General features: G+C 38.0%; 1 protein-coding gene and 1 long non-coding RNA gene across 2 annotated transcripts; one reads left to right on the top strand and one right to left on the bottom strand.

The window, feature by feature from the left end:
- Positions 1 to 6,418: 6,418 nt before the first annotated feature.
- On the bottom strand, positions 6,419 to 9,507 carry LOC128860942 (uncharacterized). The gene is made up of 3 exons (XR_008454321.1): positions 9,392 to 9,507; positions 9,216 to 9,331; positions 6,419 to 6,631 (listed from the first exon to the last, which is right to left on the bottom strand). It is a non-coding gene; the product is annotated as an uncharacterized LOC128860942 (long non-coding RNA).
- On the top strand, positions 6,851 to 23,621 carry LOC128860941 (drebrin-like protein). Its single transcript, XM_054098750.1, has 7 exons — positions 6,851 to 7,964; positions 13,920 to 14,091; positions 15,237 to 15,688; positions 15,766 to 15,945; positions 16,010 to 16,659; positions 16,724 to 16,816; positions 20,133 to 23,621. Exons 1-7 carry the CDS (start codon positions 7,882 to 7,884, stop codon positions 20,270 to 20,272), a joined length of 1,770 nt encoding a protein of 589 aa, XP_053954725.1. The 5' UTR covers positions 6,851 to 7,881; the 3' UTR covers positions 20,273 to 23,621.
- Positions 23,622 to 25,318: the final 1,697 nt, after the last annotated feature.

Below are 25,318 nucleotides of genomic sequence, written 5' to 3'. Positions count from 1 at the left end.
TGCGACCAACATTTTAAAGGGAATATCTTTAAAAAAAATAGATGTCAAGAATAGTTCTACACAAAAATAATAAAAATTGCCAAATAAATTTGAATTTTCGTTGTTTTACTAATATATATATAAATTTAAAATCCGATACCTCTAAATGAACCACCCTCTATGTATGTACGTATGTAAATGGTGTGTTTATTATATACGCCAAGTTTGTGAACACTTCAATACTTAAACACACATACACACATATGTATATCTATCTATATTACATTTGTATGTATGAAAACGCCTCAACTGCTGCCAGCTCAACGCTTTGTCTTCGACAACAACTTGACAAAAGCAGACGACCACATAAATACTTATTTTGGAAGGTTGCTTTACGTTGCTGGTGGTGTTGGACGAAGCATCGAGAAGACAGGCATCTTGGACAATTTTCGGATATTTCGTTTCAGTATACGTGGCGTCCAGACACTAAAGGCTAAGAGATGCACACATACATACATACATATGCATGCACTTTCGGCTACCAGGATTGACGACAGGTTTAAGCCATCGATTGGGATTACTTATAAGTCATGAACGGCAAGGATTGCAATGTGAAATGTGATTACAATTCAATGAAAATAATAAATTCGTCAAAAAATAGTTTTTCACTTCATAAATTACTTGTTAAGAAGTTATAAATTTAGTAAATTTATTATTCCATTTATTTTTGTTTCTCATTACTGCAAACTAAGGAGATGTGCATTAGAATTGTTTGCTGAGTAAGCAATATTGTTGTTATTGTTTTTTTTTTGGAACCAATATTGTTACCAAAGTGGTTTTTGTAGACTTATATACCAAAAATTTATTAAATGGTTATCAGCTGAGGAATTACATAACAGTAAATATTTGTACGTAAGTTTGCTAACGTTTTTAAAAGTGGTTGTTCTCGCCATTCAGTTATTTGCTTTATTTGCTTTGTCGGCAACATAAGCGACGGTATGCATTGTGATAATATGCCAATTATCTAAAATTCCGAATCGCGGCGTTATCATCACTACTGCAGACAGTCACTCAATTCAATCGATCGATCGAATATTTAGTATAATTCATGGAAATTTGTTTCTTTCAAAAACAAAGGGAGTTTAAATATATATTTTGGCTATCTTATTTAAATGATTGCGTGAATTAAAAAAGTCAAAATATTAAATTAATATATAGTATCGAGTGTTTTTTTAAGACCTTGACAACTTAAAAAGATATAACAAAACAGAAATATTGTTGCAATGAATTTTTTTATTATAATTCCATGGCATTTATTTATAATTTTTATATTATTTATTTATTTATTCTTATTTACTCATTTATTTTTGAATATGACATATGCTGCTGCGACTACGAGTTGCATGGCCTATTCGATCAATTCAATAAATCGATTGTTCAGCGTGCGGTATGCCAAGTTTCACCGTCTTGTTGGAACCAATTGTCGTCGCTATTTAGCTGATTAGCTTTTGGAATCAAAAATTCAGTCAGCATGGCTCCATAGCGCTCGTCCTTCACCGTAACGGCAACTCCTTCCTCATTTCGACAGATGCCGCGAGTGCTTTATGAACTTCGCAAACAAAATTTTTTTTTTTTTCAAAGTAAATTTCCACAATTTGGTGGCATTGTTCTGGCGTTAAACGATTCATGATGACTTGTCAAACCTTACTGAACAGAAATGTCAACACAGTTTGCCTTTCTCAGCCTTCATACCATAGTTATCGATATCGATAGTTGGCATGCAACTAAAACAACATCCGATGCAAGTGCATTTATACTTCACCTCGATTTTTTAAATTGCTTTAATGTAAACTTTCCTTTTTTTAAGTACATTCACAAATGTCAAAATATTAATTCAAAACTCCGCTTGGAATGAATGGCGCAGTTCGCTTAAACATTAGCAATTGAAAAATTCTAGTAAGTGATCGAAAAAGGACTGTTCGTATTTAATTCAGCACAGAATTCTATCTGATTATATTTCCCTGGGCCAAGAGTTGAAGTCATCTGAAGGATGAAGTTTCAAAAATGAATTAAAAAAGGGGAGCGAAGATACAGACGGTAGAAATTAACCGAAAGCGGTATAACTCGTCGTAGCCAAATGCGTTGGTGCGTGACTACCATTCGGAAGTGCACAGGTGCGAGTCTCCCTGCATGAAAAACCAAATGAAAGAAATTTGTTTTCAGTTTTTCACGGTCGCTCCTCAGCAGACAATGGCAAACCTCTGGGTGTAACTCTGCAATGAAAAAGCTCTTCATAAAAAACCATTTGCCGTTTGGTCACTCCATTTGTGGAACAACATCAAGACGCACACCACAATTAGGAGAAGGAGTCGCGACCAAAGAAAATAGAAAAGGAGAAGAAAAGGACGAACTGCGTTGAATAGCCGAAATGCAGTTGCAGTTAGAAGCACACGACGTTGGTGCGAACGGAACGGCTTTTCGGCATTTCATTTTATGCTGGCATCCTTATGTTCCTGGTAAAGTAAAACAAAAACAAATTCATTGTCCTACTGATATCACCTTTAATTCTCCTTGTACTAAAGCGTATAAGCGGCAATTCTATATTATCAATGAAAGAATTGTAGAAATTTGCTACTGAATTAATATGAAAGTGTCGCGTAAATGCGATTAAGAAACATATCACTGCACTCTTAGAGGTCAATAAATTGAAAACTAATACCGAATTACATTTTTTGTAGAGCTTCCCGATGCTTATGCGGATACATTTAATAAAATTTCAAATTGCAGGCCTATTTCTAAAGTGTCGGTCTTCTTTCAAGCTTTTCGAAAAAGTCTTAAAAGTAAAGCATTCTGGCACCCTTACTGTTTTTCTTGTTTATAAATGAATTTGTTGCTTTTTTTGAAAATTCTGGTTTTTTGTATTGATGACCTTAAGCTCTTTCGTAGAATCAGCTGTGCCTCTGAAGTTCTGTATTTAATGAATGATTTAAAAATCTTGTTAGTTGGCGGCATAGTAATAAATTGACGTTCAACATTAAAAAAGGCTTTCATTCACCAAGTGTTCTGTGTTTTTTTTTAATAGTTTTATAATATTTTAAATAATCAGCAAACTTCTGTTAAGAATTTTGTCGATATGGGTGTGGTTTTCGACTCAAGCTTTTCGTCTATATACCATATCTACTATGTGCTCCCAAATGGGCGTAGATTTGCCTTCTTACGTAGATTTCCGAAAAATTTCGAAGACCTCTACACTCAAGAAGCCTTATTTAATTCTTTGGTCTAAACAAAATTGGCAAATGCTTCTGTTATTTGGAATCTAATCTACTGAATTGGAATCTAATCTACTGAACAAAGAAGGTTCCCAATTTCGACCTTAAAACTTTACATTTTTCTGACCCACTGCCTTCCTACTATGTATTCCCGTTGTAAACTTATAAGCCTATAATCTCTTAGAAATAGAAGATCAGTCTATTTGCGTATGCTTGTCCTAGACTTTATCTCTATATCGAGTAATTTTCTAGACCTTCTTGAGCAAATATGTTTCAAAAGGCTGCCAAAATTCTTGCATTGAAATTTACAATAGAGCATAGTACATTTCCTTTGCTTGAGTTCCCCGAGCGTTAGTTGATCTTAATACTATTTCAAAGGCATTAAATATTGATTTTTCTTCCGCCAGACATGTTTTCAAATTGTCTCCTAAACGTTATCTCTCATAGTTTTTTGTTCTCTATTTGCCATTGTCAACATTTTGTTATTAAGTATCTCCGCAAATTAGTGCACTCTTGTCTGTAAGATTGTAATATCATAGACCGAATAAATTTAATTGAATTTGAAAAATTTTGATTTTACGAACTACTGGAATAGTATTTTTCAAGCAAGTTTTTTTTAATGAGCAACGGAACCATTTAGCATAGAAATATTCAAAATCTGCCCGTACACTATCACTAAATTACAGCAAACCATAATTTTTCTGCACCATATGCTAAGTTTTGCTCATAATTTCTCTATATTTGGTTTGATTTTTCCTACAAGTAGAATACCCCCAATTTATTTTTATGAGAATCATTCATATGAAAAAAAAAAATACGTTCGATGGTTTGCAATTACTTTGTTTAGAGAAGTTTTCGTTTCTGAAGCCTCCTGTCCGTAGCAGAGGTGATAATAGAAGGGCTCAGTCACAGTAATGCTACTTCTACGGACTAGTCGATGCCATTCAAACAAGTGGCTCAAGTGGCTCTTTGGATTAATTTATACATACTTTTGTGCATACATATATAAGCTCTTCGAATAGTTATCATTATCTGCATGCAGGAAGAGTAATGGCTAGAAGTAATTTTCCTTGTCGGATCTGCAGAGCTTAGCGTCAGCTACCGATAGCTATAAACACTGGCCTTGTTTCAGTAAACTTGTTAGTAATCCTAACTTTCAAATTCATTATAATTTAGCGACTCGATGAAAGGTAAAGCTTTACTGGAATTGCAATACTCATCCTCAAGGACAAAATAAAATTTTCTTTGCATCACATTTGTCTGTTCTCTGTGGGTTTTCGGTGCAGGATGAGCTTTGAAGTACCAAAGTTGTAGTTGTAAATATGTTTATTGTTACATACCTGTAAAGAAAAAGAAAATATTTGGATAAGAAAAAGCGAAAACATTAAAATGATATTTCATTAATTACTTACCTCTAAAATTTGCTGCTTTCAAACGATTCGCTGCAAATTCACTGACAGTAAAACAGATGTATCTCAGAGCAGCTGAACTACGAATGGCATGGATTTTTGCCGGTGGAGGAGAGTGCAAGAGCAAAGCATGGGCGAATTTAGTGCAGCCGCCTGCAATTTTGTTATTGTTTGACGCTATTGTCTCCGCACACAAACACACAAATGCGCAAACACTAAGATACAAACACACACATATGGAGGCGAATGCCAATTTGTGATTTTTCTTTTTTCAATTCCACTATTACTCCCCACCGCAACCAATAATTACCGACAGATATATATCTGACTGTAGCGCAGCAGCACAAACATACAATCAAGAATTAGGATTGCAAAGTCGACGCTCTGCTGCGCTGCTGTTCGTCCGTACCGACGTTGAATGTATTGAACAAATAAAACAATGACTGCTAAATACTAAACAATTTCACTTCGTACGCGATTTTCCACAAAATTTACTTTGTTAGATTTGTAGCGCAAATTTCACAATTTGTCAACAGCACGAGTGGAGAAAATCGTCTGAAACGTTCGAACGAGCAAATTAACAAGTAACCAAGTATGTATTACCACTGCGACACCGTCACCGACAACGTCTCTTTGGCTATGAATCTTTCTTTGCGTTACGTTTCGTTGCTTGCGTTTTTTCTATAGATTTTATAAAAGTGTGTTTTCCTTTTGATTTGTTTGTCCATGGTACAGACCAGAGAACGTTAATGTATGTCTGTGGTATGTGCGGAATTTGATTGGAATGTAGGCAACAGCGCCATCAACTATAGGCGGCCATAGGATGCAACAGAGCAGCTGTCAGCGGCCATTCTGCTTTACGCGACCTGAGTTTGACACTTGTCAATGAAGTTTTTGGCTCTTTTCCGTTGGGTGAAATAATTATGACTCGGATTGTGTCTTTGGAAAAATAGCAAAGATTTGAAAGAGTACCGCTAGATGCCGCTTATTGCTGGACTGGAATTTTATGGAATTTTATCAGAAAATGTTTAAAACTGAAATGGCGCAACTCTAATTAGATCAAATTCTAATCCTTTTTAATTCAATTAGATGTTGTCTTGGTGAATTACTGTCATGAGTTTTAATACATGAGTTGCAACTTCTCTGTTTTACACTTCTCTTATTTTATTTAAAGTTTTATTGGGAGAAATAGTCAAACAGCAAAAAATAATCCCTCGACATATTTTCTTCTTATTATTTTTCAGAACAACCGCATCATGTTTAAAAATGAGCGAGCTGTTATATAAATAAAAGTAGAGGATAATAATCACGATAGCGTCAAGTTTTCCTTCACATTCCGAAGTTTGTTGGAAAATTCTCCTACTAACTTTTATAATATCCGCTAAAGAGAAATTATCGTCGGTCTCTCATACATCAGCGCCGTTCTATCGTAGGAATCAGAATGCATTTGATGTGTTTTAATACTTTTAAAGGTCGTAAAGGCTTTTTAATAAAGTAGCAACTATGACTTTATTACTACAGATCACGTAATAAGCTAACCGTGTATTTGTAATCGATTTTGAAAAAAAGTTGGTGCGTTGCGCTTGTAAAGTGTTTCGTGTTGTTTACATTTTCTTCATATTTATATTTCATTTTTGTGGCATTGAAAAATCGTATCGTGCTGTTGTTGATCCTCAATTACAAAAATATTTTATAAACACCTTTTATTAATTTGAAACTAATTTTATTTATTCTATACTAAATTGTAAACATATATTGATAGCAAACAAATTTGGTAACGAGAGCGAGGAGCCATGGCCAGAAATTTACTTTATATCTCCTTTGAATGCGTGATCTTCTTTGATTGGTTCATGGGCACCGGTAGTAAAGCAAGAACAATAATGGTGTGTGTTATGTTATTGCTTGAATTCTCTAGATAACAACAAAGTAAAATTTAGCTTTTTTCTGGTTCCCATTTCAAGCCCTACGCTCCACCTGGAATTAAAATAAATAATATTATATACATAAGTATATGCATATATATAATATAATGGTTAAAACGCAGTTTTTCTTATCTTAATCTAAAGAAGGTGTGGATGTGGGATTAGTTATTGAAAAATAACATTTGTAAATAGCTTCGTTTGTCAACACTGTTACATGTGCATGCAACCCTGTCGGCTAATAAGAAATTCTTTTGGATCGAGTCGCTCTGCCAATTCACCCAATCGGAATTTTAAAACCAGCAGCAGCGCTGTTAGAGGCAGTGAGAGCAAACTTAATTGCAGTAAATAACAAAAGGCAAAGTTTACTATATACATATAGAAATTCGCAAAAAAGTGTTTTTTGTTATGAAATATACATAACAAATTGTACTTTATAAATTCATGCAAAAGAATTTTAATAAGAGTGTGTGAAAGTGTTGTACGGGCTGCATTATACAAATGAAGAATTCCAGTGCATCGTGCCGAAAAATCAATTCTGAAAGCACTAAAAGGCGCAGCGCTAGCTAGAAGCAGTAGCGGTGACGGCGACTGTGACTGCAAAGTAAAAGCAACTTGCTGTGTTTTTATGTAAACCAGAGGGGTGGTGGCAGAGGCAGTAGCAGCAACAGCAGCAAAGCTAAAGAAGACATCGAAACATTGGCACCCACGTAGAAGGCAGCAGGGAGCAGGCAGCACGCAGTATCAGAAAATCACTTGCATGGAATTAATAATTGTCTAGTGTGGCGGCGGCAGGCGTATAAACACGTTAACTTGTGTAAAAATAACCAAGCAAGAGTAGAGTGTGGGTGCGTTGGTTCGTCGGTGTGCAGAGTGCGTAAATCAGTTGTTCAGTTAAATCAGTTGTAAAAGCTAAACGAGTAGGGGTTCATAAATTCGTGCAGTTGTTCGCTAGTTGCAAGACAGGTGTCGATGTTTGTGTTGCAGATGTTATACGGAAAGGTGTTGAGGGAAAGTGTGTGAAATTCGGAAAAATCAGGCAGGTCTAGTCACATATGCAGGCGCGAGCTGTACTGTAAGGAACGTACCAACGTAGTCAAAGCGAGACGCAAATCCAGTTCGGTCTGTACGTGGCGCTGTGCCAAAACCGTCTTTCAAGGTCGTCGGCATTAAAGTGGACAATAACCACATCAAACGCAAGCAAGAGGCGACGCGACTCGTAGTCAAGAGGCAAAGTTATTTGAACGGGAAGTCAACGCCGGAAGTGCTGCAGTTTGTGGTGACGGTTAAATTATAATCCGTAATATGGCCATTAGCTTCGAGAAACATCGCGCACAAATCGTAGCAGCCTGGAAAGATGTTTTGGATGATAAGAGCAGCACAAATTGGTAAAGTTAACCGTCAAATATTTTTATTTCTCTAAGTTTTTACAGTTTTTCTTTGGAATTTGTGCAAACAAGACTATTGACATACAAATACCTATATTAGTAATAAACTCACTAACTGTAAATACTTCTGTTAACCATTCACTTTTAAATTGCTACAATGCATTTGGTAGAGTGCCAACATCATTCATATGTCTTGTTAAAAGTTATATAAATATTTACATACTTTGCGGTCAGGCTTTTCTAAGCATTTAAACCACATATTTGCATTTCCATGAGTCAACAAAGATAAATATGTAATAAGTATGTACATATATTTGCACATAAGCATATTAAAAGATGCCAGAAAAACCGGAAAGGTGTAAAAAGTAATAAACAACCATTTATATCTCGGCTTTAATTTGTATTGTTAAGACTTAAACTCTTTCTAATTTTATAAAAATAATGACGTGCATACATACACACGTATGTGGGCATGTGTGTACATGATGTAAATGCATATGTATGTACTCGTATACGTCCAACATTTGCACGTATTTGTATAGATATGCCGGTGTTTCTGCATTTATTAAGAAATTTGCATTGGCTTTGTGGGAATGGATGGCGCCACGGGAAGACACGAATTGTCTTAAGTTCATGCGTGTGTGCCCGTCTATTGGCTGTGTAACAGTTTTGGCTATATCTAACGCTACATCGTATGGGGAAAAGATTTGCCGCACTTGCAATGGTACGCTCAATATATGTAAGCCCGAAGTAACGTTCAAATTCGTCAGGGACCTCCTGGGTGATTCACCTTGTCTTCGATTTTTTTTATTTTGTGACTTCGACATTTCGTTATTTTTAAAAATTTCAAAGCAATTCATTTTTGTCCCCTCGTAGTAGATAATTTTGAGCTGAACGTCCTCTGGATCAAAGTGTATTAAACAAAGTGAAGCAAATATGTGACATTTAATTTTTCTGTACTCTCACTTGGCATATTTGTCAATAACTTAACCGTTTTTTTTACTTTTCTTTAATCAAACAATTTTATGTTGCAACTGGAAAATAGTAAAATTTAAAACGAAGAATAAAAATAATGCCGTTTATGTCTATTTTAGAGTACTAATATATAAGTATCTACATACTTATCTACTTAAAAAGCAAGTGGCTTTTAATACCTCAGGTACAGAAAAAAGAAACACGAACGGTTAATGTGCACAAGTAAACAAAGTGTTTATTTTCATGTTGTCAAAAAAGCATACGTCAAATACTTACTCCACTTTGTGTTGTTGTTGTAGCAGCTTACTAAATCCAGTCAGTGCAATGTAGTTACCAGTCGTCTTCGTCTAGCTTATCTAACGAAAACATTGTTGTTGGTCTAGTGCTACCACCTTTAATTAATGCACCTTGGTAGCAGTTGTTGCAGCGACATAAACATTCCCCATACTTACATACGGTGAAAGCTGCTGAAGTGATAGTCCTTGGCCGGATACTCGTATAATCCGGGTCGGTAACGTAGAACCGACTGCCGTGAAAACGCAGTAGCAGTAGACCAGCTGATTTATGTTTTTTTCTCTCGCTGAATACATTTAGATGTCAAAATTAAAAATTTCGAATGAATTTAAATTCAAAAGGCTTTTTATAAATAAATAAAATAATGAGAAAGTGCGCAATTTTGTTTTAAATAAATAAATCACTTCCTTTTTTTCTTTGACGTGGCATTCTAATTCTAATGTATAAAATTTTGTTGTTGGTCTAGTGCTACCACCTTTAATGAATTCGCCTTGATAGGACTTATTTTTCTTTTTAATATTAAATCCATTTTTCAAGAGTAAAAAAAAAAAAAAATTGCTGGGGTTTAGTAATCTTTATTATCATATCAATCTTTAATATCATCCTTTAATTTTGTTTTTAAAGACCATTTCATTGAAATGTTGGTCATAACTGCAGTGGAGAGGATGTTTCATTCGGAAGCTCGAATTTCCGATGATGAACCAATGAATCGACTCTGGATTGAGCCGGCTTACCCATCTAGATTTTGGATTTTACGTCTCATGATTTAATGTCACATGATCAAGGCGGTTAATTTACTGGTCCGAAGCGTGAAATGAATTGCTCATCGAACTGTTCTCGCAGTAAAGGCATGGTGTCGCGGGCTGTATGGCGAATGACCTCATCTTGTTGAAAACAAATGTCGTGGAGATCACGGGCTGTGTCGGGCTAAGTCTTCCCACGATGCAATGCCAAATAATACTGCAAAAAAATGGTTCGTCAATGGCAATTAAATTTCCATGAAAAAAATCGTATGTAAATAAATCACCCGCTAGTTTTGAAAATACTAAGATTCAATTTGATACAGGGGTGGACGCACATGGAGTAAAAATACATGCAGAAATCTGAACACCAAATTTCTGGGACCGACTATTGTTCGCACATATACTTTTCTCGAAGAAGACGTACTTAGATTTACAAAACCTCTACTTTTTAGCATTTTCTCCCATAATCAATGTCTCTCTCCTGTTGCCTGTGACTTGGTTTTACCGCTAGATTAGTTCAAGGACAACAGTTGTAGGATTTTCAAAATGTTCATCCAATTATTTCCAAAGTCGCTTTCTATGCACTTTTGTGAGGATAACAGTTACTCCTGCGGTGAAATATGTATATGCAGCTAGTAAGAGAGATCAACATAATGACGTTCGCAAAACAGTCGTGCCGACCTTGTTAAAACGGCCTATTAGCATCCTCTAATTGCGGCTAATGTTTTTATGCTGCTACAACAACAAAGTTAACATAAAGTAGTAGAAACAGTGTTTTTCCAGCCAGCTACCATTGAGAATACTCGATTTTCATTCATATCTGTGGCCACAAGCCATACCAGCATAACTACATTTTGTACAGAACTTTAAAAATTTATTATTACAACCAAGTTGAGTTATGTTATTATTTTTTTTGTTTAATTTCTCCTTAACCACTAAACCCGATATCCATAAATTTTTCTTTTAAAAAACTGAAACCTATGATAAATTGTAAAATTATATTCTTAATTATTGTGCGATAACATAAAATTTTAACCTTTTTTTACATGATAAACACTTATCTTAATCTTGAATATTTTTCACCAGATGGAACGGGACATGAAAATTTCAATTATGATAATACGACGAATTCGACTTAACTTGAGTTGTGTTGTACATTTTTCCGAACTCCAAACACTAAGAAAATGCCTTTACAAAAAGCCTTCGCACTCAGTATCCGGTAGGCGAACTTTAAATGGCAGTTAAACTTCCGATAGGTAGGTGAAATGGTTGAAGTACCACTCTGGCCCTCCCCAAGTAGCACTGAAGCGCCGTTTTCATACCAACACGAGACATCGAACAGGCAGATATCTACAGCCAACTAGAGCTGTTGATGTAACGGAGAAGGTCGATGGAATTTAAGTTGGCGCAATGCCCCAGGCTGTCGAAAAAAGGTCCACCCAGTGACCTGATTTGTCTAGCTACTAAAACTGGACATTTACAGAGAAAGTTCTCAACAGTCTCCTTCTCTGAAGGGTCTGAAGGCTTCTGCAATGGGGGTTAAATGGTAAACATAGCTTTTCCGCGTGTGTTCCGATCATCCCCTGGACTTTCTGAGACCTGCGTCTATTGTACTGGGGACAAAGGTTTTTCGAAACAGCACATGAAGAAATGGGGCTCCATCTTTTCTGCGCTTTACTGAGAAATAAGTTGCGCAATTTCCCTATGGTTAGAGGGATGCCCATGACCGGGTAGGAGGTTTCTGAGACTAATTCAGTGGGTAAGCTCATCAGCAATTTCGTTTTCCTCTATGTTTCTATGTCCAGAGAAATGTTACCTGCACACCCAAGATATTTGATCTGCACCATGGGGTCGTCAGAGCCTTGATCGCAGCTTGACTATCGGAAAAATGTTAGTACTTCCCTCGTTCCCACGTTCTGTAAGCATTTTGCATGCCTGCAGGATCGCAAAGACTTCTGCCTGAAAAACACTAGCAGTATTCCGCAATTTTAAGGAAATAGATAAATTGGCTGATTTAGAGAAAATCCCTGCTTTGACTCCCGATTCCATCTTGAAGCAGTCAGTGAAGACAGAGGTACTAGCTTCGGTGCAGATTTGCCCCTCGTTCCAATATTGCCTATTTGGAAATATTGGCATGGCCCAACCCTCAAATTCCAGTTCGCAGATAGAGAGTTCAGAGAAATTCCGAAACTCAGAACTTCCGAAGTTCAGAGAAATACGTTGTTAATTGCCTATAAATGCTCTCATGTGTAGGTATATCACCGGTCATCTTCGTCTAGCTCATCTAGGGGTAGGCCCAGGAAACATGCTGTTTCGACGGGTTGGGTCCAGAGGGAGAGGGGTGTTAGATGAGTCGGTTTTAGGGGGCATGTGAAGAAGTGGTTAGTGTCGTGCGGGGTACCTTCACATGCCGGACATGTGTTTGGTATGTCGGGGTCGATTCTGGATATGTAGGAGTTTAACCTGCTACAGTATCCAGAACGTAGTTGTGCCAGTGTTACACGAGTCTCACGGGGAAGCTGGAGCTCTTCGTCTGCAATAGGTGGTGGTTGGACTCCGATTACGGCATTCACAGGACGGGAGTTCATGAAGGTGGTGACGGTCTGCCGGTGGATGTCGTTTATTGACTGTCTAAATACTGTCCGGTCCAGTAGGTTGCGGTCAGTTTTGTCCTGGATTTCGTCAGCGTGGTCTAAGAGGTGTCTCCTGACGTGCCTGGGAGGCGGCTCAGGCTCAAGCAGGTGTCTGCAGGCGTGAAACCTGCGGTAACATCTAGCGGCCAACCACCTTTAACCTGATTGCACTTTGAGCAGCGATGGAAATAACGTGAAAGTCGATGGGAAGTAAGTGCAAAACGACATTGGGGGCGGCACTGGAACAAGTTCTACACGCTCTAGTGATGTCAAAACATGCAGCCAATCTGCAGAACCACTACCACATTGTGCAACCAAAGCACGACCTGTGGCTTGAGTTTTCGGCGAATAGTTGCACGAATTTAAAGAGCTCAAATTTTGATTTCTTTTCTATTGTATTTTATTTTCTATTTTAGTTGAAATTTATAGGTATCTGGTTTATTATACATACTTTATTCTAATTAGAGTTTCTAGTTTTCTGAATGTCTAACCGCAGTGCGAATCTCATTTGAAATGTGTGAAAAAAATCTCTCACTGGAACTAACTATCTGGCACGCCAGTCTAACAATGAAATAAAAGTATAACTTGTGACAATGTCTACTAAATGACCCCCAAGTTGCAACAGCGGTAAACTTGCTAACGACTGGAGTTGCGCACAAGTGCAAGCTCCTCTTTACTTTCTGCATGGAAGTGTAGCGCTTTAAGTGTTTGTATGCTTTTATAGATACATACGAACACATGGACATATATAACATGCATATGCAATACACTTTTTCATATGTGGGCATGTATGCTATGTATGCATGTGTGTATGTATGCCATGTGAAAGTCAGGCGAGTTTTAATTAACTCTCCTAACTGTTCAGTTGTGAGTGTGAAATTGTCTGTGCACTTTTTCTCAACCGCTTTAATGTTTCTACGTCCTCCTTTTTTCATTAGCTCCAACAAGCACTATTTCGTATTTTCCAATGCTACATACATACATACATATACATACACATACATATACATATATATGTTTATAAGCAAGTTTGTATGCTAACTGCAACAAAGTAACTGCACAAAATTTAATTATGCCACAATTAAACCATCTTGGTACCCAATGCCTTATGCCCTTTGAGTGGTGCCTGTCATTGAGCATTTTGCTTTCTCGTTTAAAATAAAATTGCCTTTTTTTAATGATTTTATACGCTTACATACTTAATTTGTATATACATACATACATATGCACTTACAAACACATACATACATACTTACATGTATTTTTCTCACTGCAATCATAATACATATACTTTTTTTATTACTACCCAGGTCACTTTATGGCTACGAAGGTCAAACGAATGAACTGAAGGTCGTGGGCAGTGGAGAGGGTGGGCTGGAAGAGCTATGTGAGGATCTGAATAGCGGCAAAATTATGTACGCCTTTGTGCGAATCGAAGATCCGAAGACGGGATTGAAAAAGTTTCTACTCATCAATTGGCAGGTTAGTAAGGATGGAGGATATTTTATGGCGGTCAAAAATTACACTTTTGAGGTATAAAAGTAAATAAAAAAAGAACGACTGATATAATTAAGGGTTTTTGAAAAGACGCGCCTAGATGTTGCTCTAAAATAAAAAAAAACTTGAAAATTTGGATGCTACCAGGTTTCACTATTTTTTATTGAAAATACGGCACTTAACAATAATATGTGAAAAATGTCAACATTAATGTTCACCATGCGCACGTTTACTGGTGAAATCCGCCAAACAGTCGATTCATGAATGCGTAATTGTTGAGAACGTCGAGCTATCGATGTTGAAGGTTGTTCAGCAACACTTTGGGTTACAGCAGCAATATTCTCAACAGAACATCTAGTTTTTGGTCTGCCAGCCCTTTTTCTATCTTCGACAGAACCAGTTTTTTTTTAATTTTGTCACCAACCTTTGAATTGTCGACTTATTCGGACGTTCGGACGATTACTTCCAGCTTGTTATAGCAGCATAAACATTCCCCATACATATACGGGGAATGCTGCTAAAGTGACAGTCCTTGGCCGGATATAAAATCTGGGTCTTTTCGGTAACGTAGAACCGACTGCCGTCCGAACGATTGTACATCTTTCCACTTGACAGATGTTAAAGATGACATAAGAAAAAGGTACCGTCTAGGAATTATTCACTACTGACAGCTAGGCGCCACTTTTGAAAGACTCTCATTTTACTTCAATTTTGTTAACTTAGGAAGGGATTTAGGTAGGATTTTACATCCACAAAACGCCAGGGTATGCAACGTCGGGTATTGATATTAGTTTCTGTTCCGTTCCATTGAGCTCTATAAAAATCCATCAGTCGCTACGCAAACAACAAAATTCCCCCAGAGTATTGCTGATATTGCTCATTTAAACGCTGTATCACGGCACGCCATAAATTTACTTTGCAAGCACCAAAGACGCCGTCCAAGATAAGGCTTATATTTTCCAATACTTTATTTACGCCTATTCTCATATCTTATTGACGACACTTGGCGTTGTAATATACGAGCACAAACAATTCATAAATAAACATTTTAATCTTCTTTCTCCAATAATTTTGTGCGTTCTTACTTCAATAATATTTAATTGTTGTTGTGTGTATATTGCGATTCGCAGGGGGAAGGTGCTCCAGTGTTACGCAAAGGCACTTGTGCCAATCACATACACGACGTCGCGAAGTTAATATCCGGCGCTCATTTGACAATAAATGCCCGCAATGAGGACGATATCGATTTGGAGCGCTTGGTGAAGAAACTAAGCGCCGTCAGCTCTACGTATAGCTTTAAGGAGCCACGCGGCGTGCAAGATGAGCAGAAGACACCTGTAGGCACAAATTACACGCGAGTCATACCCACGAAGGAGCTGAATCCGAGCGTGATGCAGGACTTTTGGAAGAAGGAAGAGGAAGAGGAGAAACGACGTATTGCCGCCGAGAAGGAAACGAAGCGACAACAGCTGCTTAAACTCGAACAGGAGCAGCGCGCACGCGAGGAGAAGGAGCATTTGGAACGCGAGAAGAAAGTGATTAGCGCGTCCAAACTGCAGCCGGCGCACGTGCCGATTAAGACGTAATACAAAAATAAAATAAAAACATTTTTATATAACAAAAGTTAACTTAAATTTGCACCACATTTTGCCATTCCAGCTCTCCACAGCCACTTAGTCCTGAGAAAACTGTCGCCAGCAATTTCTCCGCCGGCCTGACTGAAGCAGAACGTATGCGCCAGCAGCGCAATCAGGAAGCGCGTGAGCTGATTGGTTCGCGTGTCATTGCAGCCAAAGCAATTTTTACCCAAAATACCAGTCAAGGCCAGTTGCAAACAAAGTAAGTTTTCTTCATTTTTTATTTTTGTTTTCCAATTATTAATACTTTTTTTTTACATTTCAAGATTAAACACCGCACCACCTGCCAAACCTGCGCGCACATCCATAGCGCAACGTATTAATGCCTTTAATCAGCCACAGCCAAGCGAACCGGAACCACGCAAACCCTCACCTACACCCGGTCGAGTCGCGCTTTCGAAATTCGAGGATATTTCCTTCGTCAATAATGGCAATCAACAGCCACAGCAGTCACCAGTTGTGCATACCATTACACAACGTGCGCCTTCGCCGGCCACAGTCACTGTGCCCACACACACACTGACTCCAACGCAAATTATTGAACCTTTTGCAGCAGCCGCGGTGGCACCTGCGTTGGCGACAAATGCACTGGAGGAGGAGGTGGAGCAACCGGTCAAGCCGGAAATCACCGCCATTGCCAATAATGATGATGTGCCCTCGGCCGCCGATGATTACGCTGCCGAAAATGAAGAACAATATTCCACCATAAAACGCTCGCCACATAGCAAATCGAATTCACTACAATCGCCAGAGACTTCATCTTCGAATGCGACCGATACGGCTGTCTATCAGGATCAAGATGATGAAGGCGAGGAGTTGGAAGAGGAGGAGGTGGTACGCACAAAGGTGTCGGTAACGGTGCAACAACCGCAGTCGGTCAAGAATGGTATTAGCAGCGCGTTGGATAGAAATGATTGTAAGAACGTGGCCTTAACTGATTGTTCTTGGGGGAAAATTTTGTTTAATTCTTTCAATTACAGTGACTGATTTGGTCAATGAAGATGACTTCATTTGTCAGGAGTCACTGGGTGATGTAGGACTGAAAGCAAGAGCTTTATATGACTATCAAGCAGGTGCGTATATGTATATTTTAGTGGTTAGTTCGCTGAAATAATACTACTTAGTCAGGTAAAATTCGAGTAATTTTGATACGAGAACCGAGTATCATGGGGATGCATTAGAGATTTCAATTTGGAGGTTTGGCAACTAGTAAATCAATATAAAATCTAATTTATAGCACCTCCTTCGGTGTATTAGGCCGAGCGATGTGTTACCAGAAGACTGCACAGACTATCAAACAACAATGAGCCAAAAAAAAAAAAAATACGGTACACGACGAGGCGCACATGCTCCCGGTTAAGGAGCACAACAAAATGCTCGGCAAGCAGTTTCTGCTTGGGTGTCACCGTAGGCCTCACCCATGCAGACACCTGCTCGAGCCTGAGCCACCTCCCAGGCACATCAGGAGACACTTCCTCAACTACGTGGACGAGATCCAGGACAAAACGGACAGACCACTCCAGGATCAGACAGTATACAGACAGGCAATTAACGACATTCATCGGGAGACCCTTACCACCTTCTTAAGCTCCCGACCCCCGAATGCCGTTATCGGAGTCCAACCACCACCTATCGCAGACGAAGAGCTCCAGCTTCCTCGAGAGTCCCGCGTAATCTTGGCACAACTACGTTCTGGATATTGTAGCAGGTTAAACTCCTACCTATCCAGAATCGACCCTGACATACTAAACATATGTCCAGCATGTGAAGGTACCGCGCACGACACTAACCACCTCTTCACATGCCCCATCAAACCTACTCATCTAACACCTCTCTCCCTCTGGACCCAACCCGTCGAAACTGCCAGTTTCCTGGGCCTACCGTTAGATGAGCTAGACGAAGACGACCGGTGATCTACACTACACTGACAGGGCGAAGATACTGCTACAACAACAACAACAACAACAACAATGAGCCACTTGCTTGCATTAGTGATGAGATTTGTGTGGATAAATATATATATAATTGCCACTTACACTCTTTATTGGGGGTTTGGCCGAGCTCCTCCTTCTATTTATGGTGTGCATCTTGATGTTGTTCCATGCATGGAGATTCCAACCTATGAACTTCCGAATGCTACTCGCACACCAACCCATTCGGCTATGGCGGCCAGAATCTGTATGCTGATGTTTAAATAGCACGTATTGCTGCTAAAACAACAACAAATCACATTTTAACTTTGCTATCACTAAATGACATAAACTCCAAAATAATTTGCGATAATAACAAACACCATCCTAACCTATTCAAGTAGGGTTTAAGTTCTTCAATGCCCTAACTTAGAATATTAGTTGAAAGCTGCGATCTTTTCTCGACTGTCGGTTCTACGTTACAGGAACGACCCGGATTTACTATATATCCGGCCAAGGACTGTCACTCCAGCAGCATTTCCCAAACATGTATGGGGAATGTTTATGCTGCTACAACAACAAAAACCTTTTCAACCAGCAAGAAATCTTAGCTGAATAAAGAATGATTAAACTATGGGGTAGTGACATCAGGCCTCAAAATTTTTCACTTGTGGTTGGAAATAAATAAATATGATTTCATCTATTTTAGAAAGTTGGATGAAATTATGGGTACCTGTACTCAATCTACTCTGAGAGTTGCCCAGCTAATAAATTGTTATGGAGGTCTTTTTTGTACTATAGCAGGAGGAAATCCTAATGCCCACAATGCACCTGAAGCTTCGCTTAACACTATCAAAATTATGTTCTGACTTTGTAGCAGGTTAAATTCTTACTTATCCGAGATAGACTCCGACATTCCAAAAAATATGTTCTCCTATTTGGCTGGTTTTTACTTTTTTGGTCTTACTCCTTACGTTTAAACTCCAGAAAGCACATTTCGTTTTACGTTGTTGTTGTTGCAACAGCATATAAAATCACCATAAATATTTGGGGAATGCTGCTGGAGTGGCAGTCCTTGGTGGTAGGGTTTCCCGATGAATGTCATTGAGCGTATGTCTAAACACTGTCCGGTCCAGAAGTTGTCGGTTCTTTTTTCTCCTGGAACTCGTCAGAATAGTTGAAGAGATGTCTCCCTGACGTACCTGGGAGGCGGATAAGGTTTTAGCAGGTATCTACAGGAATAAAACCTTCGGTAGCATCCAAGCAGAAACTGTTTGTTGAGCATTTTATTGTGCTCCTTGACTGGAAGCATTAGTGTTTCATTTCGTAGGTGTTGTAGCGGGAACATCAGGAGGCATCCCGTGGCTGTCTTCATTGCAGTATTTTGGCATGTCTTAAGCTTAGTCCGCTGCAAATCACAGTTCCAGGCGGGCAGACGAATGCAGCATAGTTCAGAACCGGCCAGCCAATTGCTTTAAATGTCGCTAGCAACATTTCTAGTCCTTTTGCCAGAAGCTCATGTTCACCCCTGGTCGGGTGCGTAGCGCCTTTGGTGTTAGTTGTAAAAGATATGTAGGGCAGACGGAAGGTTGGGCGGTGTTGTGGTGATATTTTCCCTTCTTGCTGGGCAGTTGTCTGTCGAAACAGGATCGTGTCGAGTTCTGTAGTAATTATGCTTGTAGGGATTAATTGTTGATGGCGGATGAAATCACTGCGTGACTATGCGTACCCTTCAGGTTTGTCAAACGGATTATGGTTGTTGTGTATGGTGCATAAGGTCTGATTTTGCTGGTGTTATAGCAATCTTATTAATCCCTGCCTAAGTTGTCCCACTATCGTCATCGAGATAATTTAGCAATAGGTGGAGAAAATATGCTCTTTTGACTGAGTTCGAAAGGAAAAAAGAGGGTGGGTGTTAAATGTGTTAGTTTTACTGAGCGTATAAGATAAGTGATCCCGTTAGTATGATTTCTTTCTTTATTTTGCTGAGATTCTGTATGTTGTCTGGATGAGTCTGGATGTTGTTTTTGTTGTAGCAGCATAAACATTCCCCATACATATACGGGGAAAGTTGACAGCCCTTGTCTGGATATATGGTTTTGTAGAACGGACTGCCGTGGGAACGATTTTCTACTGGTCGCAAGAACACGTGGAAAGAGAGCCGTTAATATGTTGTTTGCGCCGCCGAAGCGCAGATGGCTGTTTTTTTCATGGCAGAAATACACTCGTAGATTTGCCATTGCTTGCCGAGGGGTGATCTCTGTTGGAAAAAACTGTTTCTATTATTTGATGTTTCATGCTTGGAGATTTGAGCCCATACACCTCCGAATGGTAGTCACGCAAAAATCTATTCGTCTACGGCGTCCAAGAGGAACTTAGTTAAATTTTATTTTTGCAATTGAATTTGAGAATCGAAATTAGTTTTCTTTAAAATTCTTTTAGTAAAACTTAGACAATTAATATTCCTTTTTCTTTCTAGCCGACGAATCAGAGATTACTTTCGATCCGGGTGACATCATTACGCATATCGATCAAATCGATGAAGGCTGGTGGCAAGGGCTCGGACCCGATGGAACTTATGGACTGTTTCCGGCAAATTATGTCGAAATTCTTAACTGAACAAACGAGGGAATTAATTATATGCAAACAATTGCGAAAGAAACAAAAAAAGACAAAATTGATTGATAAACATTTTAAATAAATTTCTTAAACTTTTACAAATGCAAATTAATGCAAGAAAAAAAAACACAAACACACACAGCAAATTAAAAAACAAAATAATTGAAATTTAGCATCTATAATCACAATTGCCGACCCTTAGAGCAATCACATCCATACCATATTAAAAGAAATCCGAAGCACAGCACAACTGATGAAGAGAAATCCGAGAGGGATTAGAAACTCCTAATACTACTGAAGCAATTGAATTCTTATGCATTTTTATAGCAACGTACATACATAAATAAAAATTGAAAACAAAAATAAAAATAAAAACAAGAATCATTGGCTGCGCTACACTGCAAACACACGATTTATGCAAATTAAAAGTAAATGATGAGATTAAATCGACATTTTTCAAAACGTATAAACTTTTACGCACTCACACACACAATTTTTGATGCATTTTTTAAAAACAAATTTCTATACTAAAACTAAAAATATATTAAAAATTTAAATAAAACCAATTGTACGCCTAGCAAAGAAAAACAATCCAAGAATCAATTACAGCCAAGTATTTGCGTAAATTTATAATGTTTTCGAACTGAAAAATTTAAGAAGCAAAAAAACAAAAAAAACCAAAACAAAGAAGAAAATCAATACTATTAGTGCCAAGCTGTAAAAAACCACATACTCACATAAATACATACATATATTCAGCGTAAACGATTGCGTTCAGTAAACGAGATTATAACAGTAAAATCTTATGTAAAAAATACTACGTTATATATAAAAAATTTTGTAAATCTGTTGCCTATATGTTAAAGTCAGTGCGAAATCGATAGGCGAATATTATTGAAATTGTATGAGTATTTGCAGTTTTGTTATTGGGGAATATGAAAGGCAGTTAAATTTTGTCGTTGTTGCCACCTTCTTTTGTAACCAACCGCATTTGTTTCAACTTTCTTTGTATTTATTTAATAACAGCCCAAGAATTGCTGCTGGTTGTTTTTGTTGTAAATGCATAATTTATTTTCGAAAAATTACTGGAAAATGCTGCTGGATATAGGCGCATGGTAGGCACAACTGTTGTGTTTTGTTTTTTTTGTAGCAGCATAAGCATTTTCCATACATGCTGGGAATGCTGCTGGAGTGGCAGTTCCTGGCCGGGTATACTTAGTCTTGCCATAAATTCTGTGACAAATTTTTCAATGCATACGGCGAGAACGAATTTGCGGAAAACAGTTTCGGTTTTGTTTGCTTTTGTTCGTATGCATTGTCTCCTCATAAACTATATTCAGTTACGTGACGAATTTCGCTTGTTAACAATGGAGTGGGGAGCTAAGGGAAATCGCATTGCAGTGATTACATTACAGAAATGTGGTGAAAGTGCCAGGGAGATTTACGAGTTGCTGAAAAAATTTAATATTTCGAGAATGTTTGTTTACCGCACGATCAATCGTTTTTCCGAAACGTCTGAAGTGACAGACAGAAAAAGGAGTGGTCGTTCGAAAAAGAACTCGCAGAAATCCCCTTAGAAAGCAGAAAATCATGTCCAGGGAAATTAATGTATCGACCAGATCCATGTCAAGACTAATTAGAGATGATTTCTACATGAAAGCCTTCCGTCGCTCAACTGGTCATTTTTTTGGCAACGCACTTGAAGAAAATTAAACTTCTTCGTGACACGCGGTTCACGGCCATGAAAATATTATTTTCACAGACGAAAAAATGTTCACTGTTGAAAAAGTTTTTAATGAGCAAAACGACAAAATCTATGCTAAAACTTCTAAACACGCAAAACATGTTATTCGAAGGGTTCAGCGTGGCCACCTCCAGCCTCCGTAATGGCTTGTTGGGCAGTGTCTTATATGGTAAAGGCGTTACATCTCTTCATTTCTGCAAAGAAGGGGCTAAGACCGGGGCAAAAGTGTACCAGGAGTATCTCTTAGAAAGCGTGGTGCAGCAGTTGAGCTGTATTCTCTTCAATGGAGAGTGTTGGATCTTCCAACAAGATTCCGCACCAGCCCATAAGGCAAAAACCACTCAGCAGTGAAACACAATATTCCTGAGTTCATAGCCGCAGAAGTTTGGCCGTCTGGAAGTCCATATCTGAATCCATTGCACTACAGTTTGTGCCAGCATTGGAGAACACGGCCTGTCGAAGAATTCACATAAATCTTGGGGACTCTCAAACAATCTTTGGTTCGAGCACCAGCGATTATGGAAACTGTGCGTGCGGCAATAACTGAATGGCCAAATCGTTTAAAGGCTTGTGTAAAAGCAAATGATGATCATTTCGAATGAAAATTTAATTTTTTTTTAATATTTACTTTATTAAATAAAACTAACTTCATAAAAATGATTATAATTTCATATCTATAACGGACTTAACTTGTAACAGAACTGGCAGGACTAAGTTAATCCGAATGCCGCGCGAACGACAATTGTTGTGCATTATGGTGTGCCGCTATTTTCCAAAAAAAATTTTAAACTGTGTTTCTATTCATTATAACTTATTTTTTTTGCTAAATACTCATCTTTGATCCTCAAGCAAGTATAAATTTGTCTAATATTTCAAATGTTTATAAAATAATTTCTCTTTTATGTTGTACTTTTTTTTAAATTTAAAACCATATGCCAGTTAAAAGCACACACGAACATATCTTACTTTAGAAAATATTTATTTTTTACTTAAAACAACAATGCGTCCTTATTACGTCCAAATAAGCCAATTGTCATAAAATCCAAAAAAATTTTAATTAAACAAAAATTTATATGTATTTACAATTTAGTGCAGTGGAGTCATATTTAGCATATTTATTAATTACTGAGATTTTGTATTAGCAAAACAACTACTGCGCATCACTAACATTCACTTTTTTAGCCTTCAAAAGACTTGAAAAGAAGTTGCGATTTTCATAATTTGTCCATTTTATATACAAACAAATATATATACATATATACACATACATACATATACCTTTGTTAGTATTTATTACTGTAAAACTTATTCCAATACTTAATTTTTCACTCGATTAAAGATTTTGTAGATTTTTTATAATTATGAAAATGAATGGCGGAAACCGATTGTAGCCCGCAAAAAAAAGAAAGAAAGTAAGAAAAAAATTAAGTGTTGAATGCATTGTATTTGTACTTTTATTCAAGGAATCTTTTTGTATTCAAAAACTGTTTTCCATCATTTTAAGCATTTAACAGAATATAAAACAAAAATCATTATGTACTACGATTACTAACAATATTTATTGTGAAACAATAATAAGAATTCAATAAAATTAAAAACAGTATACATGCATGTTTCGAAAATATGAAGTGCAGTGTTTCATTTGAGAAATTCCGAATTGCTGATGGCCAGCCCGAAGAACTGCAACGCTTTTTCACTGCAAGGAATTTCCAAATGCCCTCCACTAATCCACGGCGACACTCTTTACCACCTGGTCAAACCACCATTCCCACAGCAACCGGACCTATGTTACCGGAGTGACTCGGGTTTTCTCGACCAAGAACTGCCGCCCCAGTAAACTAACTCTGTCTAATGCACCGTACCTCACCTCTCATCTGCCGTCACAGGAGCAGATCTATGCACAAGCTAGCTTCAAATATTTCTCTTCAGGGCTGGCATCGAACCCAACCCTGGACGCGAAGTTTAATACTGTTGCATATGCCAAAAACGGCTCCACCCGAACTCAACATCGGTTAGATGTAATCAGTGCGACGGATGGTGCCATCTTAAGATTTGCTCAGGCCTTAACACATACTGCGAGTGGTCCACACGGTATGTGTCCATGTGTTACTCCCGTCATCTGGCTCCCCCAGCCCATACTACTATTATCCAATGAGCTGGCGCTACCATCCGCCACCACAAACCAAACCTCATCTAGGAACTCACTACAGCTAAAGAGCTCCCCCACATACACCTACAAAAAAAACAAAAGGTTATAGGAGCAGCACATCGGCCAACGTCTTAAAATAGGTTCCTACATTTTCAATTTTTTTTTGTTCAGGAATTCAAATATCTCGGTGTCAAAATCGACAATAAAAACAACATAACGACTGAAATTGATCAAAGAGTACTTGCCGCGAACCGATGCTACGTTGCGTTAAAAATACACCTACCATAAAATGCCGCATTTTGGCATACGAGCGAAAATTACTTTATCGTACCGGTACTTATACTCAACAGGATCAATTTACAAAAACTCAAGGTTTTTGAGTGTAAGAACCTACGAAAAATATTTGGTGCTGTTTCCGAAAATTGCATTTGGAGAATACATACAATTTAATCACGAGCTTCAAAGACTGTAGGTATAAACACTCGGACATTGTCTTGACAATAAAACTTAACCGTCTACGATGGGCTGGTCATATTATAAGGGCAAACGAAGCACATCCACAAAAGGAAATCCTACTGGGTACGCGCACAAGAAATAGAGGCAAAGCAAGACCAAAACATCGATCGTTGGATGGCGTATTTCGGGACTCTGAGCTATTTGGTATACGTTGTTGTAAAACTCATGCCTCGAATTGGAGATAAATGTTACAGCAAGCCAAGACCCGGACCGAGTTGTTGAGCTACCAATGATGATGATAATAGAACCTTCCACTTAGGCTAAAATTAAAGGCCGAATTTACTTATAATTTATTTATTGAACAGCAAAACCTAATTTGAGCGAAGTTTGAGAACCTACCGAAATTAAACAAAAGCTGATCAAATTTCGTACTTGGGACTTAAAGCTTACATTTTCAAAATCACATTTCTATACAATTATCTAGTGGTCAGTGGAAGCGACTAGCAAGAGAGGGTACTACCACTCGCCTCCCTCTTGGTATGGAGATTGTAGATCCACCCAGCTCAACCTACAAACTGCAAAGTCGATTAGCATTTTCACTTCAGCCAACACGAGATGGGTTGATAGTCTGACATGTAATGCTACAAAAAAGATTTGGCCAAAATGGGGCGTCAGGCACTCAAAGGCTTAACTTAAT

The sequence above is a fragment of the Anastrepha ludens genome, chromosome 4, assembly GCF_028408465.1.
Source record: "Anastrepha ludens isolate Willacy chromosome 4, idAnaLude1.1, whole genome shotgun sequence".
NCBI lineage: Eukaryota > Metazoa > Arthropoda > Insecta > Diptera > Tephritidae > Anastrepha > Anastrepha ludens.
This window is presented reverse-complemented; position numbering and strand designations above follow the sequence as displayed.

What these genes read in the sequence shown, in the direction of transcription:
- LOC128860941 (XM_054098750.1), top strand. Translation starts at nt 7,882, where the DNA reads ATGGCCATTAGCTTCGAGAAACATCGCGCACAAATCGTAGCAGCCTGG. An exon ending in CAAGGCCAGTTGCAAACAAA is followed by an intron (nt 15,946 to 16,009) that starts GTAAGTTTTCTT and finishes TTACATTTCAAG; the next exon opens with ATTAAACACCGCACCACCTG. An exon ending in TTTATATGACTATCAAGCAG is followed by an intron (nt 16,817 to 20,132) that starts GTGCGTATATGT and finishes TTTTCTTTCTAG; the next exon opens with CCGACGAATCAGAGATTACT.